General features: G+C 48.9%; 1 protein-coding gene across 3 annotated transcripts in view; it reads left to right on the top strand.

The window, feature by feature from the left end:
• The window catches only part of GRID2IP (Grid2 interacting protein), a 59493-nt gene that overhangs the window by 22137 nt on the left and 20146 nt on the right, over positions 1-17210 (top strand). For all 3 annotated transcript variants that reach the window (XM_082199329.1, XM_082199328.1, XM_082199330.1), the window contains 9 exons: positions 4846-5100; positions 7075-7160; positions 7429-7498; positions 7853-7947; positions 11398-11581; positions 12699-12853; positions 15776-15883; positions 16719-16819; positions 16934-17051. In XM_082199329.1, the coding sequence (XP_082055455.1) occupies positions 4846-5100; positions 7075-7160; positions 7429-7498; positions 7853-7947; positions 11398-11581; positions 12699-12853; positions 15776-15883; positions 16719-16819; positions 16934-17051 (1172 nt within the window). The remainder of the gene's footprint in view (positions 1-4845; positions 5101-7074; positions 7161-7428; positions 7499-7852; positions 7948-11397; positions 11582-12698; positions 12854-15775; positions 15884-16718; positions 16820-16933; positions 17052-17210) is intronic.

Below are 17210 nucleotides of genomic sequence, written 5' to 3'. Positions count from 1 at the left end.
TCCCACCCCTCTCCGATGCATCCCAGCCGACTGTGGAGTCCACCAAGCTGTCAGTCTAGTGATAGCACCCCAGGGACTGAGTTTCTGCCTATTAATAGGGAAGGTCACCCAAATACCTGGCAGAGCATCGGAGGCCTCTCTCCACTCTCCTCCCTTCCCCTCTTCTGGCTTCCTGCCCTGGGCCATGTGAAGCGATGGCAAGCCAGGCAGATGGCAGCAGGGGGTATGCACGGAGGGGATTAATGCAGACAGGAGGTTGCCCTACTAAACCCGTCATAAAAAAAGCTGTAGTGATAGTGGGGGAGGGGGGGAGCGTGGAACTGTCATCTGTTGCCAGCCAAAAACATTTCCCAGAGTTGTCACAACAATATCAAAGGCTACTCCTGGGGAGCGATGTAAAAAAACAATAATTTCCACCCTGTCCTATGTTTTCGTTCCAATGCAGTTCAGTTTCTGCCAAATACCATGTTATTCCTATCACTGCTCACTACTTAATGGTGAGTTATGTAACTATTTATGCAACCTACGTTCATTTCAGTGCAAAGGAAACTTCAAAACAGAACAATCAATTTTGCATGTGAGCTGCTGTGGTGTAATGTTTAGAGTGTTGTACCAGGACCTGGGAGACCAGGGTTCAAATCCCAACTCAGACATGAAGCTCACTGCGTGACCTTGGGCCAGTCACACACTCTCAGCCTGACCTATCTCACAGGGTTGTTGTGGGGATTAAATGATGATGGGGGGGGGGGGAGAGAGACCTATGTACACCACCTTAAGCTCCTTGGAGAAAAGGTGGGGTATAAATGCAATCAATGAGATGCAATGCTTTGATTGCAGAATTAAAAAAAATGCCACCACCCAAAACAATGTGCGCTAAGACCAATTGTATTCACTTGGCCGATTTCTGTTTTGCCCTCAATGGCGTCTGCTGGCAGTGCTGGGCATGTTCCCTGCCTGAAACCTTAGAGAGCCGTTTCCAGTTAAAATAGATAACACTGAGCTTGATAAACCAGTGGTCTGACTCTGGAAGGCAGCTTCTTGCATTCCTACAGGAAGGGTTGCAGCTCATTGGTAGAGCGTCTGCTATGCATGCAGAAGGCCTCAGATTCCAGGACCAGCGTCTCTGGATAGGACTGCGGAATGTCCCCATCTGAAGCCCACAGGGAGCCTCTGCCAGTCAGTGTAGGCAATACCGAGCTAGATGGACCAATTTGGTCACATTTGCACCATGCATTTAAAGCATTGATATCACTTTAAACAGCCCTGGCTTCTCCCAAAGAATCCTGGGAAGTGTAGAGTTCTGAGACTTGTTAGGAGAACCTCACAGGGGTACAGTTCCTAGAGTGATTTAGCAATCAGTGCCTCTTCCCAGGGAACTCTGAGAGCCGAAGCTCTGTAAGGGGAATAAGGGCCTTCTAACAACAAACTCTTTGCAAACTACAGTTCCCAGAATTCTTTGGGGGAAGGCATGACTATTCAAAGTGGTATGATATGGCTTTCAATGTATGGCGTGAAGGCGACCATAGTCTGACTTGGTGTAAGGCGGATTCCTGTGTTTGTGAAGAGTGATGCTGCCTCTACCATGCCATTCTCTGCTCTTAAAAAAATCCCTTTTCCCACTCCAGCCTTCTGATGCTCTCTACACAGTCCTTGGAGCCTTTCCCAGCAGGAGACATGGGCCTCAAGGATCTCAGTATGCATCAGAGATATTGGCAAGATTGGCCGCCAGGCCAAGTCCAGCAATTTGTGGCAGCTATAACTGGGTAAATTGGTCCTTAGTTTCAAGCTAACGCAGTCCCCTGAGGCTATGGCATTTCATCCCTCCTCCCACCCCCCCAATCTGGCAGCCTGGCTGGGTTTATACACTATAAACTGAGAGTAATCCAGTGCGATGTATTTAATCTACCTGGAGATGTGTCTTCCTGTGGAGCTGATAGGTCCAAGGTGCACTTTAGCTGCTTTTGCAATGATAACCCACTCATCCCTCTCCTGTCCACCAGCTCTCACTGAGTTGTCAACAGGTGACCCAGAATGAAGAAAAATGAAGAGCCACATCAGGCAGGAGGTTTGGGGACTGGTAGATGACAGATCAAAGTCTACAGGAGGGTCTTCTGCACAATCCCCATTGACATGGATGTGTCTCTTTGACTCAGCCCATCTATTCGGCTATTTAAACCTCCCCAGCAGCTGAAACAAGTTCGAGGGGTTGTTATCCAAGGCCAGGCCCTGAGCAGCTGCCTGCCTTTCCCTCTTGTGCAAAAACGTAACTGCACGATACCTGTGCAGAATGATCAAAGGGCTAGGACTAGTCCCAAGATGAGGAAAGGTTGCAGCCTCTGGGGCTTCCTAGTTTAGAAAAAAGGCAAGAAAATAGAGGCATGGTAGGGGTGCATGGTGCAGAGAAAGCAGATAGAAATATCCCACCCCCCGCTACTTCTCTCTGATTTTGTGCCATTCTGGGCCCATCACTTGACTACAAATCAGGAGAGGGCTGGGCCGGCCCTCCCTTGAGGCAAGGTGGAGCAATTGCCTCTGGGCAGCAGCCTCCAGGCCATTGGGAGTGGCAGCAGATCTAGGCCCAGAAGCAGCGCACTGGTCACCATTCCCCTCCTCCTCCTCCCCTCCTCCCCTCTCCTGCCTCCCATCCACAACCCTCCTCCCTGGCCACCAGCCTTATTTTCATTCAATTTCCTTTTTGCCTCAGTGGGAGAGGGATTCAAGTGAGCGACTGTATAGTTAAACTGTGGTACTCACTGCCACAGGAAGCAGTGATGGGTCTCACATGGAGGGCTTTCAAGGTGGATCAGACAAATTCATGGAGGAAAAGGTTATTGACGTCTACCTGGGCGCTGCTTGTGGGTTTCTCAGAAGAGGCATCAGGTTGGCCACTGTCAGAACAGGATGCTGGACTGAACGGGCCCTTGGCCTTATGACAGGCTCATCTTAAGTTTTTAACGCCAGGGAAATATATCACTGGTCCATGCCCTGAGCAACACACTTTGTACCGGTGGGGTGGAGGAAGGGGCCGCAAAATCCAGCAGCCCCCCGGGGCAGGCCTTCTGTCCAGCTAAGCCCAGCAACAAAATCAATCGGCTGCATACATACAATTCCTTCCAAGCATATTTTTTTTTCACCTGAAATTATTCTGGGCACTGTTAAGGGCAGCCAGGAGTGGTAACTCTGCGAAGGGTGAACTATTAGTACGTGTTGCCTTTTCTAGAATAGCTGCTGTTCCCGCTGCTGCTGTTAATACTTTTGCTGTGTGAAGTTTCTCCCCCTGATCACAGGATGTAATTTGAGGCCAATTAATTGGTGCTTTTGGGAGCCCTCTTCCTCAGAGAAGCTGCAGTGGCGTCACCTCCATGGGAAACAGGCAGCTCTGTGAAAGAGGCAGGAGAAGGGGGAGAGGGAGGGGAGGCTGCCTGCCTGGGCTTCAGGCACTGGAGACAGAAGGGAAAGGCAGGGAGAACCAAGAAGGCTAGAGGAGGAGAAAGGTGCAAGGCCTTCTCATCTCTGGAGCAAGAAGGGGAAAGGGGAGGGCGGTGGTGACCCCCCTCAGGCAAAGCCATTTGCGATGCAAAGAACGCCTGTGGTGAGGAGAACTTGCCTAGCCATTAGGCAGGGTGGGGCTGGTGCCTCAAGTGGCAGGAGCCTCTCAGGCGGTCTGCCAGCTGGTGCCCCACATGCCCTGCAACCTCTGCCACATGTGGAGGGGGGGAATAGCCCAATTGCATACAAAGCAGTCAGTGAAAAATATTGTAGGACTGGGGTTAGGTGGATGCCCTAGAATTGTAGAGTTGAAGGGACCATGAGCGTCATCTAGTCCAACCCGCTGCAGTGCAGGGAATCTTTTGCCCAATGTATGCTCTTCGGGTCCCTTCAACAGCCCTGTGATTACCTCCCCCCCCACCAAGTGGGGAACAGGCCCCGTCGGAGTGTTAATTGTAGGGTTGCTGAGCTGGAAAGGACTCCAAGGGTCATGTAGTCCACCCCTGCATCCTTTCATCCTATGCTCATCCTGTATATTGGCATAAATTAAACCTTATCTCACAGCAATGCCATCAGTCTTCCACGGAGCCCACCTCTGCACACACATCTTTAGCCTCAGGTGAGGTCCATCTCAACCTGTATGCCTCCTGCAGAGGTCATGGGAAATTAAAACCCACGCTTGATTCCACCTGGCAGCGACTTTGTTCCAATATGTTGGGCATCCTGGTAGCTGCTGAGTAGCCCTGCAAAAAGACCAAAGCGTCCTCAGCTGCTCTGCCTGCGTGGGTAGGCTTGGCGTGGGCGTTTGCGTTCCTGAATGCCAAGCACAGCAAAGATGCCTTCAGCAGGGTGGGATGCGGGGCTGGTGAGCTCATTGTGATTTTGCTGTCAGACCGTAGTGAAGAGAAAACACCATCTGTGAGTTGAGCTTTAAAAATACTCTACACTTTGGGGCTGGCTTGCAAACGGCAAGCGTGTCACCCGTGTGCAGATTTCACTTGCCAGATCCGACTTACTTCCTATGTTGGGAGAATAAAAGGGTAGCTGGTGATACACCAGCCAGCCAAAGGCACCAAATTGCAAGCGGCACATGGCTGTAGTGAGCTCAGAAGCTCGTTCCTCTCTTTGCAAGGTGTTTAGATCCAGCATTCAGGAGGACGAGCTGTGCATCTGATTCCGATAATAACAGGACGCAACAGCTGAGGATCAGAGGACTCTGCTTCACCTCCCTCTGTGCTCTTATAAATGCTGGGTTTTCTTCTGCCGTGATGGGTTTGTAAGGCTCTGGATTCCTGGAACCTGCCCTGCCCTTTCTCTGCCACTTTCCTAACTCTTCTCCCTTGCCATGTTCTCCAGGATCTTCATCCCCAGGAAACACCGACAGCGCTTCGACGAGGTGGTCTCCCAGAGCCTCATCAGCAAACTGTGCCATGCCAAGAGCAAGCACTCTGCCAGTCGGCTGAGGCGCAGCCGCAGCGAGGACCACCACGAGCGCCTCCTGGTCTCCACGCGGGCCAGCTCAGTGCCGAGGAGCCACGAGGAGAACGGCAAAAGCTTGAGGAAGGCAACTTCCCTCATTGCCAGCAATGTGGGCTCAGGGGCTGCTCGCAGGTAACTCCCCCTTCCCACAGACCTTTGGAACTCACTGCAGGTGTTTGCATTACAGTATAGATCTGTAAATCTATAGAATGAAGGAAGAAGTCATCCCCACAGAATCATAAGGACTGCAAAACAAACCCCTGGGTGATTCTTCTTAAGTGTTTTGTTTTATGTATGGGCTTATTTAGCACAGGAGCATAGTCAATGGAGTGCCCTCCAGACTCCCTAGCCAATGGCCATGTGTGCTGGAGCTGATGGGAGTTGTAGTCTCATAGGATAGCTCTGTTTGTTAGGGGGTGGTGCTGATAATGCTAAGGTTGCAGGTTTGATCCCCGTATGGGGCACCTGCATATTCCTGCACTGCAGGGGGTTAGACTAGATGATCCTCAGGTTCCCTTCTATGATTCTAACAACTGGAGGGCCCCACATTGGCTACCTTTGAATTAACAGGTGCCCAGGCCTCTCTCCAGTGCAAGGCTGCCAGCAGTTGATCCTAGAATTGTAGAGTTGAGACACCTAGATTCTTTTCACATGCACTGCTGTCAAGCCAGGTGTCCCCCATCCTGCATTTGTTCCTGCCTAATTGCAGAACCTTACCTTTGTCCCGGTCGGAATTCATGTCGTTAGTTTTGGCCCAGTTCTCCAACCTGTTAAGGTCACCTTGAATCCTGATTCCATCTGCTGTTGTTTCACCTGCGGTTAAATAGAAATGTCGTAAACAAACAAAGAAGCTCTGGCTTTGAAATAACAATCTGTCACATTTCCCTAAGCTGATGGCCTTCCCCATGCTCTTGATGCCGATGCTGTGGGGTGTGCATAGGTAGCATGCCACATCGACCTTCCTTTGTACAGCAAGCCATCAATAGTGGGGACAACAACCATGGCAACAAGCAGAGGGGACCATCTCTATGTCTCTCTCCTTCAGCCATCCAGTATATCATTATCTGACGCAGGACCTTGCTTGAGAATTACTAACCATGCTAGGAACTGCGACCCTGATGTCCAAGTTCAAGGTGCACTGAGGGTGCGTGAGCCTCTTCCTCATAGAGCTGGGGAAGGCCGCCACTAGCCACAGTCAGAGGTAGTAATGGCAGAACTGGGAAGAATTGCATGCCAATGATGGTGATAGATCAGGGGTAGGCAAACTAAGGCCCGGGGGCCGGATGCCGCCCAATTGCCTTCTCAATCCGGCCCGCGGACAGTCTGGGGATCAGGGTGTTTTTACATGAGTAGAATGTGCGCTTTTATTTAAAATGCATCTCTGGGTTATTTGTGGGGCATAGGAATTCGTTCATCCCCCCCCCCAATATAGTCCAACCCACCACATGATCTGAGGGATGGTAGACTGGCCCCCTGCTGAAAAAGGTTGCTGACCCCTGTCAGATAGACGGTTGTTGAAGGGGGCAGGGGAGGCGAGATCTCCTAGGCTGGGGGAAGGTGAGAGCTGAGAAGGTACAACCTTTTCTGTATGGGACAAAAGTTTTAAGATATACCTGTGAGAGAGGACTTTAAATTCTTTTCATTTCTCGGTTCTTTCTTTTCTTCTTTTGGCTAGGTTAGTTAATTTGTTTTATTGTGTTATGAAAAGTCTTAACAACATTTTATTATTTTTAAAAAAGGGGGGGGGAGAGGAGACTCATATTCACAAGGAAAGGGAGGTGGGGCTGGAGAATAGAAGTCAGAAAAAGGCTTCTTCTTCCCTGGAGTTTCTGAAGTTCTTGCCCCAGTGCCAACCAACATAAGGACCAATGGCGGAGGAAGAGGAGTGCGGGGGGAGCACACTGCCCCTGGCAGCACGATCCTGGTAGGGTGCCATCGCGGCTGCCCCCCTGCCTGTGCTGGGCACCATGCTTCTGCAGGTGGCATGACCTGCCCCCAGGACATGTGCCAGCCCCGCCCCTGCCTGCTGTCCGCCCCCCCCCCCCGGTGCTGGAGCATGAAGCTCTGCCACTGATAAGGACTAGTAACTTGCTTGTTTCCCCCCAGGACTGTTCGTGTCTACAAAGGCAGCAGGAGCTTTGGGTTTACGTTACGAGGACATGCCCCAGTGTGGATAGAGTCCGTCTTGCCTGGTAAGGAGAACCAAGGTGTCCTGTAGAATACCACTGATGGTTTCATTTCCAGAAATGGCACTTGCAGGTTAACTCCAAGTTCTCTGTGTGTTTTTCATTTCTCTGACCAAACTTTAAGCCCATAAATGCAACCAGGGAAGAGAAAGGTGTGTGGTTGGTGTGGGTGTTGTATCTTCAGGAAACTCTGCTTTTGAGGCAGGGGATCATCTGCCCAGTCCTGAATGACTGATCAATTTGTGCTCTCTCTCCCTCTGCCCCCCATCTCTAGGGAGCCCAGCTGACAAAGCATCCTTGAGAGCTGGGGACAGGATCTTGTTCCTAAACGGCCTGGATATGAGGTGAAGGAGCTGCTCCTTTGTGTCTACCCATGATCACCCCTGGGGCTCTAGAATGCTGCACCCAGGGAGGCTGCAATGCCCCTCTGGAATCCCATGCATCCCAAGAAGGAGATGCATTATCCTGCTTCAGCCTTTGTTGACCTGGTGGGTGGTCTCCAGATGCTCTGGCTGTGCTGGCAGAGGCTGATGAAAACTGTGGTCCAAAGTGTCTGGAGGGCACCAGGTCAATGAACGCTGTCCTACTTTGAGCAAACCTGCTCAGCGCAGTACCCACCTGCCCTTCCTCGAAGGGCTTTCCTTGTGCGGCTGTGGCTCTCCTTGAAATGTCACAAGAGTCTTTCTCTCGCTCTGCAGGAACTGCTCCCATGAGAAGGTTGTGTCCATGCTCCAGGGCAGTGGGGCAATGCCCACCTTGGTGGTTGAAGAAGGCATCGTGAGCTTTTCCAGTGGTAAGAACACAGATGGGTCAAGGAGAAGATTTGGTCCCAGGGTTGGAATGGGAGGGGAGCACATTCTACTTTCTTCTCAGCCTCTGCGTGAGGCGAGATGCCACCTCTCACCTGCAGCTTGCAGGACTCCCAAGGTAGCAACCCTGGAAATGATGGGTTGTGTCAACCAAGTTCTTCTTACAATAGACCTACTGAAAGTAATGAACCATACTTGATCATGTACCTTAATTTCAGTGCTTCTGCTTTGAGTAGGCACAGCATTGAATACAGTCATGCATTTCTAAGAGTCTAAGTCAAGGTGCTCACAAAACTAGGTGGCAAAGAGAAGATCAGCCTGGGGAAGACTGCAGCTCAGCGGCAGAATACTTGCTTTGCATTCAGAAGGTCCCTGGTTCAGTCCCTGGCATCTCCAGATGGGGCTGGGAGAGACCCCTGCCTGAAACTCTGGACAGCCGCTGCCAGTTAGTGTAGACAACATTGAGCTCAATGGGCTGATCCTGGTCTGGCTCTGTATAAGGCAGCTTCCTATGTTCCTGCAACTGAGTCAGGGGGCTTAAAAGTTGCCAAGTTAGGGCCCCCTTCACATTTTTACTATTCCTGATGTGGCAATTTTTGTTGTTTCCTTATTTATGAGAAACCTCATGTTGCTTATAAGCAACACAGCATTCTGTGTGTTGGGGTTGGAGGGAGCATGCAGGTTACAAGGACCTTAAGAACCTGGGATACCTCAGGAAGAAGAGTTTGGATTTGATATCCCCTTTATCACTACCCTGACGAGTCTCAAAGCAGCTAACATTCTCCTTTCCCTCCCCCCCCCACAACAAACACTCTGTGAGGTGAGTGGGGCTGAGAGACTTCAGAGAAGTGTGACTAGCCCAAGGTCACCCAGCAGCTGCATGTGGAGGAGCGGGGAATCAAACTCGGTTCACCAGATTATGAGTCTATCACTCTTAACCACTATACCACACTGGCTCTCAAGGACCCCCTGACCCCCTGTTTCCCTACTTGGTCATTTAGGTCTTCAGGGCTGTCTGTCAGTGGCAGTGTTTGAAACTCCCATTGATCAAGGTGCATTTTGCGACAGGGAATTTCATTAGCGTGAGCAGTTTCTGAGCTCTGGGTGCAGTACTGCACCTAAGATTTCAGATTAAAACTGCAGAGTGGAAGCAAAGGTGGACCTTTTTCTGCCTCCCCACTTCCAGCTACTCTCTGAAGTCTGGAGAAGAGACCCTCTTAAGAATATTAGGGGTGTGGGCAGGGGAAGGACTAGACCATGTGAAAAATGAACATAATATTTTAGCTGCAGTTCATTCATTTTCAGCTTCGTACTGTATTCTTATAAAAGAAAGGTACACCTAGACATTCTGTTGTTGCAGCCATAACCTAAGTTTAAGGGGCCATTTAGCTCCTAGCTTTCATATCTTAGTTTCCAACCCTGGTCGGTGGTCCCTTGTGACTTAGATGCGAGGCTTATATTCACCAGCAGCTGCACACTCAGTATTGTGGGCCCAGTTTTAGGAATGTCCCTTCTGGTTGAGGTCAAACAAGCCTCTTACCCCCATTGAACATCCAGTTTCTATTAAAGAGTTAAAAAATAAAATAATCCAGCAGGCATGTCATCTGATGTTTGATTTTATAATTTCAATTTATTTCCATTTATTATCATTCTTTATTTCATAAAATCTATACACTGCTTAATTGGGGGGGGGGAACCTTCAAAGCGATTCACAAAAAGATAAAATAATGCAATTATCAATAAGAAGAATGGATGACAATAAGACTTTTGAAAAGTTAAAATAAACTGAGAACTGATTCTCAGCATTTGAGTAGGCTTGCCTAAGCAAAAACGTTTTTAGTAGGTGCTGAAAAGTGTACTGCGAAGGCACCTGCCTGATATTTATTTTTATTTTTAAATACTGTTATCTCCGCAAACCGCTTAGAGCAGGCATGGCCAAACTTGGCTCTCCAGCTGTTTTGGGGCTACAACTCCCATCATCCCTAGCTAACAGGACCAATGGTCAGGGATAATGGGAACTGTAGTCCCAAAACAGCTGGAGGGCCAAGTTTGGCTATGCCTGGCTTAGAGACTGTTGTAGCTAAGAGGTTTAGTATTTAGTTAATTTGTTTCAATAAAATAAAATAAAATAAAATAAAATAAAATTTACCTGATAGGGCTTGAAAAGAGAATGTGGCTGTTTCAAAGGATGGACACAAGCGATGACATGCTATCAGTACCCTGAGTGATCTCTGTGTTGGGGAAAGTTAATATTTGGAGTCACCAAAGATTTGCAAGAGGTTTCAGCTGGGTTTTTGTTTTGTTTGCTTGGGGTGGAGTCATGTGCTTTGAGAGGGAGGTACTGGGAAGCCCTGCCACTTTAAAAGACAGGTTCAGAACAGTGATTACACCAGGGTGGTGAGGACTGGGCATGGTTCATGTCAGCTAAACTTCCAGGGTGAATGCTAACTCCGATTTATCACGGTGGGGGTTCTTTCCGGACCACATCCCTTCAAACACAGGAAGGTTTAACAACCTGCTACATAGCTGTTGGACAGGAGCAGTTTGTAGCTTGTGATTTTGCAAAATAGGTGGTTGTCTGCTTTAGGGAAGTAACGGAAGTCAACATCCGCTCCTTTGGCACCGCAGAAACAAATCACAAGAAACTTCATAGAGCTGCCAGGTGGATATGGGGAGAGTATTGCTCGAATTCTTAAACACGGTCCAAATCCTATGCCATCCATGAGCATTAAGGCTGCAGCCCTAAGCACACTTACTAGTGAGTAAGCCCCTGAATGGGATGGACTCATGAGTAAACTCATGCACATCACGGTGAAAGTGGAGCTGTCATTTGTATGACTCCTGTATATGGGAAGTTTAGAGAGATAAGTCACTTTGCTGGGTCTGGGGAAAGGCCGTAGCCCAGTGGTAGAGCACCTGCTTTGCCTGCAGAGAAGGTCCCAGGTTCAATCCCCAGCATCTCCAGGTAGGGCTGTGAAAATATATGAAATCCTGGAGGGTTGCTGCCAGTCAGTGTAGATAGTACTGAGCTAGATGGACCAGGAAACTTCCGGGAAAAGGAAGTTCCCTGTGCCCTTATAATTTGGCCCTTTATCCCAAACCATGAGATCTAGAATCTTATTTTTAGGGAAAGGGCTCTATCTCAGTGCTAGATCACATGCTGTGGATGCAAAAGGTCGCTGACAGTACTCAGCTAGATGGACCCAAGGGTCTGACTAAAGCAGCTTCTTCTCTTCCTACCACATTGAGGGGCAATGCAAAGACTTGTACAGTCAAAACGAGAGGGAAAGGGGTGCATTTATTGTGCAACCCTCCCAAAACCCTTGCTTATGCTGAATGGTCACTGGAGGGTTCATGCCCCAATCTCCCACCTTGGCTCAAAGGCACACCTGCCTCTTTTCCTGCTTTACCATGATTTATCCATTTATGTGCAGACGGCGAGTCATCGGAGAGCCCCAACTCCTCTTCGGCACTCACCTCCCTGCAGTGGGTTGCTGAGATCCTGCCCTCCAGCATCAAGATCCAAGGGAGGACCTTCCACCAGCAGCTGGAACATCTGCTTACGCCGCCAGAACGCTACACAATCTGCAAAGCACTAGAGAGTTTCTTCCAGCACAGGTAGGTTATTCCCTCCATTTATTTCTGAGTGGGGCATCCAAAGCCCTGTTAGGACCTGCAGCAGCATCCATTTACCATGTGCTCTCTGTTACCTGAGTCCTGCATCCGGGCCTATTGTGGTTCTTGTAGACACAACACTTTGACAGCTGAGTCCATGCAATTCCTTTCATCAGGAGCCAGGGGCTTGCAGTTCAAGGCTAGCACCAGGAGCTGGTGGGTGGGTTTCCACCACCGGCAGAGGTATGTTCTTAAGAAAATGTCCCACTTCTGACACCATGTGCCAGCAAGTGGGCTAAGGCAGGTCTAACTTGCCCATATGCCTTACTGCAACTAACCTAATTCCAAGCAGAGCTGTCTCTTCCTGATAGCACTATCTAGCTCAGAGCTTTCCAAACTTTTCATGTTGGTGACACACTTTATAGACAGGCATCATTTTGTGACACGGTAATTCAGTTTTACATCATTTCGTGACAGTAATTCAGTTTTACTAGCAAACCAGAGGTTAAACTAACTGCTTTCTAGCCCCAGAAGGAGCATGGGGAGTGTTCATTTGGCACACCTACACCCTCCAGCCAACATACTAATGTATTTGGATTTGATATCCCACTTTATCACTACCCTAAGGAGTCTCAAAGCGGCTAACAATCTCCTTTCCCTTCCTCCCCCACAACAAACACTCTGTGAGATGAGTGGGGCTGAGAGACTTCAGAGAAGGGTGACTGGCCCAAGGTCACCCAGCAGCTGCATGTGGAGAAGCAGGGAATCGAACCCAGTTCACCAGATTAGGAGTCCACTGCTCTTAACCACTACACCACACTGAAAGCTGTGATCTAGCAAGACAGAACTTAAATCTTCCTACGGAAAGATGGGAGGCATCTTTGAATTCTCAAGTGCCTTCAGTAGCAACCTGACAAAAGTGAGGCTTTCTTGCTGGCAAGGAGGACAAGCAATGTGGGAAGCCTCACCTAACTAATTTGTGCCTGTCAGATTTCCTTTTAGAGGCACAGGGGCAGCAGAGGTCAAGAGACCACGGCATCTCCTGGTGGCGCCAAAGAACATTGCATCCTATTTTCCAGCTCCCCCCCACTGTTGTATTTTCTCTTGTCGTCCCCCCCAGGAACATAGACACCCTCATAGTGGACGTCTACCCAGTCTTGGACACCCCATCCAAGCAGGTCATCTGGCAGTTCATCTACCAGCTGCTGACGTATGAGGAGCAGGAGCACTGCCAGCAGAAGATCACCAGGTTCCTTGGCTACAAATCAGTGGCAGGTGAGCAGCCAGCACCTGGTGGGGAGGAGCACCCGTGGGTGGCACTGCTCAGGAGCTCGAGTGTCTGTCTCAAGCCAAACATATTAAACCCCTGTGTTGCAAACAATTATCAGTAATATCCAAGGCAACACAATGACTGAGTACAACAATGCAATCTCAGTTTGAACTCTTTATATAATCTATACAGAACATTGAACAGTATAAAATATATGAAATACGCACTCTCTGCAAAACCAAATAAACAGAAATCTTATAAATCTCTGAAAATTACAAAATATCCACTCTTGGTGGATTCTCTTGAAAAAATAGAACCAAATAAGCATAAGTCTTATAAGTCTATGAAAGTCTTTGTAGACTATGCAAGTCTCTGAAAGAAGCAAAGGGTCAGATTCTATGTTTCATACTGTTCAATGTTCTGTATAGATTATATAAAGAGTTCTATGTTTTCAAGAGAATCCATCAAGAATGCATATAGTTAGATGGTTTTTGAGCCTGCTTTGTATTATATTATTGGGTTTGTTTTTAGTTTTGTTATTGATAACTTGCAGCTATTTCTAGTACATTCTGTTAACTTGGAATTAGATTTACGACCGTGTAAATAACATTGAGACCACTTGGGACGAAATGCTCTATATGAATACAATGGGGTTGTGCCCAGCATTAGTCATCCTTATAGTAGACCCATTGAAATCAGTGAGTGTGATTTAACTTAGGTGTATTCATTTCCATGGGTCTAATGCTGATTAAAACTTAGCTGGACACAATCCACGGAAAACAGGTGCATTCCAGCCACACAGGAGTGACATCCATCTATATCTTTGCACCCAGGCAAGCAAGAGGCATTATCACAGTGCTGCGCACATTCTAACCAAGCAAAAGCGCTCAGGGAAGAGTCCTGAGGGCCAGACTGAAAGGTGTGGAGGGCTGCATTTGCCACCCATAAGCTAAGGAATCCAGCCAGCTCATAAAAACACCATCCCGCGAAGCTCTCTTTTAGGGAAAGTGTCCTTGCTACAGAGCAGCATCATCCGAATTCCTGCCGTGAAGGGCCCACCCCACCTCCTTCCTGCACTGTTGCTCTCTCCAGTTGCTGTGGCAACCTCGGCACCAGCTGTGTGTTTTAGGGGATTGTGGGCATTAGATCCCCAGCAGGGTAAATTTAGAATGAAAGGTCTTAATCTTCGGCTTTGGGGAACAGCTATTTGCGAGCAAATGCCCGTGTTTGTGGCAATGAGATTATTTTTACACCAGGGAGCAGCTCAAACGTGAGGCCAAAGGGGAGAGGGCGCTTTGGGAGAGCAGGCGCCCGAGAGGATGTGTGTAAACACACCAGCCCTGTCACAAAGATCAAAAGCAGCCATGAGGAAGATCATGGGAACCTGCTGTAGACTGACTCAGTATTGTCTACACTGACTGGCAGGGACTCTCCAGGGATTCAGCCAGGGAGCATTTCCCAGCCTTACCTGGAAACAACAACAACAACACCAACAACAACACCAACAACACACTAAATAGTTTCCTTAGACAGGGCTGCCTTCAGACGTCTTTGTCAGGATTTGAACCTGGGACCTTCTGCATGCATCACTGAGCTACAGCCCTTCCAGAAACACCTCCTGTAGTCTTGGAATGAATAGATTCAGAGTTTGACCAGAAACCCCCAGTGTGGCTGTGCTGGATGTAGCCATAGCTGGCTGGGAGCTGCTGAAGCCCACCCCCCTGGATTCTATTCCATGCCCTTGCCCTGAATGTTACTTTTGTCATTTATAGCCTATGCTTCCTCTGGGGAGTTTATAAGAAGAGAACCGGGTGGAGGGCCTTCTCTGTAGTGGCACCCTCCCTGTGGAATGCCCTCCCATCAGATGTCAAGGAGATACATAGCTATACAACTTTTAGAAGGCATCTGAAGGCAGCCCTGTATGGGGAAGTTTTTAATGTTGGTTGTTTTATGATGCTTTTGTATTTGTTGGAAGCCACTGGAAGAGACTGGGGCAACCCAGTCAGATGGGTGGGGTAAAAATAATAAAATAGTTGCTGTTATTATGAAGGGCCTTGCAGTGCTGGATCTCACGGGGGGCGGGGGCTATTTAGTCCATCAACCTGTTCTCACAGTGGCCAACCGGATTCCTCTTCTGGGAAACCTGCAAGCAGGACCTTGGGTGCAACATCAACACTCCCCACTTACGATTCCTTGCAAGTTATATGGGGAGGCATCCCACCTCTGTTACTGGAGGTCATACACAGCCATTGTGGCTACTAGCTGCTGATAGCCTTATCCTCCATGCACTTGTTATTGCTGGATGTCCTCATGGTTCAGAAAAGAGCAACCCCAATGACTCCCCTTTGAGGAAAGATGGAAGCATCTGGGGATTTTTAGTTAGAGAAAAGGATATAAAGGGCTCCTCCACATTTCCGCTTGTGGTTTTCTCTCTGCCGCAATCCGTTTCCAGGGAAAATCTACTCTTTAGCTCTAAATCAGAACAAACAACAATCCATAGAACACATGTATTGCTGTCTGCTCCGATTGAGCACCGAAGAGCAGTTTTCTCTGGGGGGAAACAGCTGGACCAGAGGAAGTGTGGATGAACCCTGAGAGGAAACTTATACAATTATGCATGATTTGGAGAAAGTGGATAGAGAAAAGTTTTTCTCCCTGCCTCCTGTGGAAGGGAGTTCCATAGTTTAATTATGTGCTGCATGAAGAAAGACTTTCTTGTGTGTCTCGACTCTTCCAACGTTCAGCTTCATTGGATGCCCATGAGTTCTAGCGTTACAACGGATGGAGACAAAAACCATCCATGTGGTGTAGGGTTTGATAAGCTTCTCTCCTGCCTCCTCATAATCTCTCTTTAAATCGGGTCTGTCAAGTCCCAAACACTGCAGCCTTGGGCATCCCTCAGGCAGTTAGTTCCACTTCTTTTTCAGCCGCAGTTGAGACAGAGGCAGAGGATCGGCACCGCAGCTCCATGCGGGGGGCCTCAGCGTGCCGGGAAAGTGTCCCCACCCACAGTCCTGAGGGCAGTGGAGCTGGAGGTAGGTCACATTCTGTGTGTTCTCAGAAGGTTGTCTTTCTGCTCCTTCCCCCTTTTGACTAGCTCTCATTGAGAGGCAAATCTATCCAATTCTCACTTCCTGAAACAATATGAAAGCTGAAGCTCAGCCCTCCTTGAAATCCACACATTTTGCAATGCAGTTTCCCGCCCAAAAAATGTCTATAAATGTGCATGTACAAAGGTAAAGTGTGCATAACGGTGCATATATTAGTGAAAGCAATGTAGCGAAACTGCATCGCATTAAGGGGAATTGCTGCAAAAATGTGTGCATGAATCAAAACTGCAAAAAAAGTGTTTATTAGGAGAAATTCGCACTGATGAATGTTCATGATGATTAAACAAAGGCACTTCTTCCTTTGTGGGGAAGGGTGTGGCTGGGGGAGATTTCTGGGGGCCAGACAGAGAGCCCTGGAGAGCCACATCCACCCTCTCCCAAAGGTTCCCCAGTCCAGTTCTTCACTTTTTTGGGACATGCTGTGGAATGCACAGTGGCTCTTGAGTAGTTTGAGAAGATGAGGTTCCTGCTTTCCTGTTTGGGACTCCCCTACCTTTGGCTGTTTGGCCATGGTGCAAAAGGGGCAGTGTTGCTGTGGAGAAGAACTGGCGGCCAGCTTCCTCCTTCATAGCGTGGATGTTGCCTTGCAGAACTCAGCTGGGCACTAGGATGGGGACAAAAACTAAGATGTGTTGGCTCTGCCTGCCATTGGTTCTGGCTTCACCTGTGCCTCTGCTTTCCACGCTGCCAGTCCCAATTGGTCCCCAGCCACCTCTGGCAGCCTCTGCCCCTGCTGCCTCTCCATTTCTCTTCCCACTAGGTCCCATCAGCGAAGCCTCCGAGGTGCCAGTCCGCTTGGCTGCAGGGGAGAGGCAAGCGGGGGATGGGACTTCCCTTCCAGAGACGCCCAACCCCAAAATGGTGAGTTCTGGGTCTGGCTTATGGAAGATGAAGCTAGTGAGGAAGGGTGGGAGACAGGGCCAGGCAGGCAGCTAAGCGCACAGGGACTCCTTCCTTCCCTCTGCTCTTTTTCAGATGTCTGCTGTCTATGCAGAACTGGAAACCAGGCTGACCACTGGCTTTGGAGGGAAGCTGGGCAACTTAGCCATGCACAGGACATCACCTCCCATTCCAGAGCAAGGAAACCCAGCAGGTGAAAATATACTCCCCTTGCGTCTTGGCTTGGCAGCAGAAGCAACTTGTGAATTTGAGATGGTGCACATAACGCAGGGGTGCCCAACCTTTTTTCAAGGAGGGCCAGATTTGATGAAGTGAAGGGCCGTGAGGGCCAACCAAAGTTGTTGCACTTTTT

The sequence above is a fragment of the Podarcis vaucheri genome (assembly GCF_965113315.1).
Source record: "Podarcis vaucheri genome assembly, chromosome: 14".
NCBI lineage: Eukaryota > Metazoa > Chordata > Lepidosauria > Squamata > Lacertidae > Podarcis > Podarcis vaucheri.
This window is presented reverse-complemented; position numbering and strand designations above follow the sequence as displayed.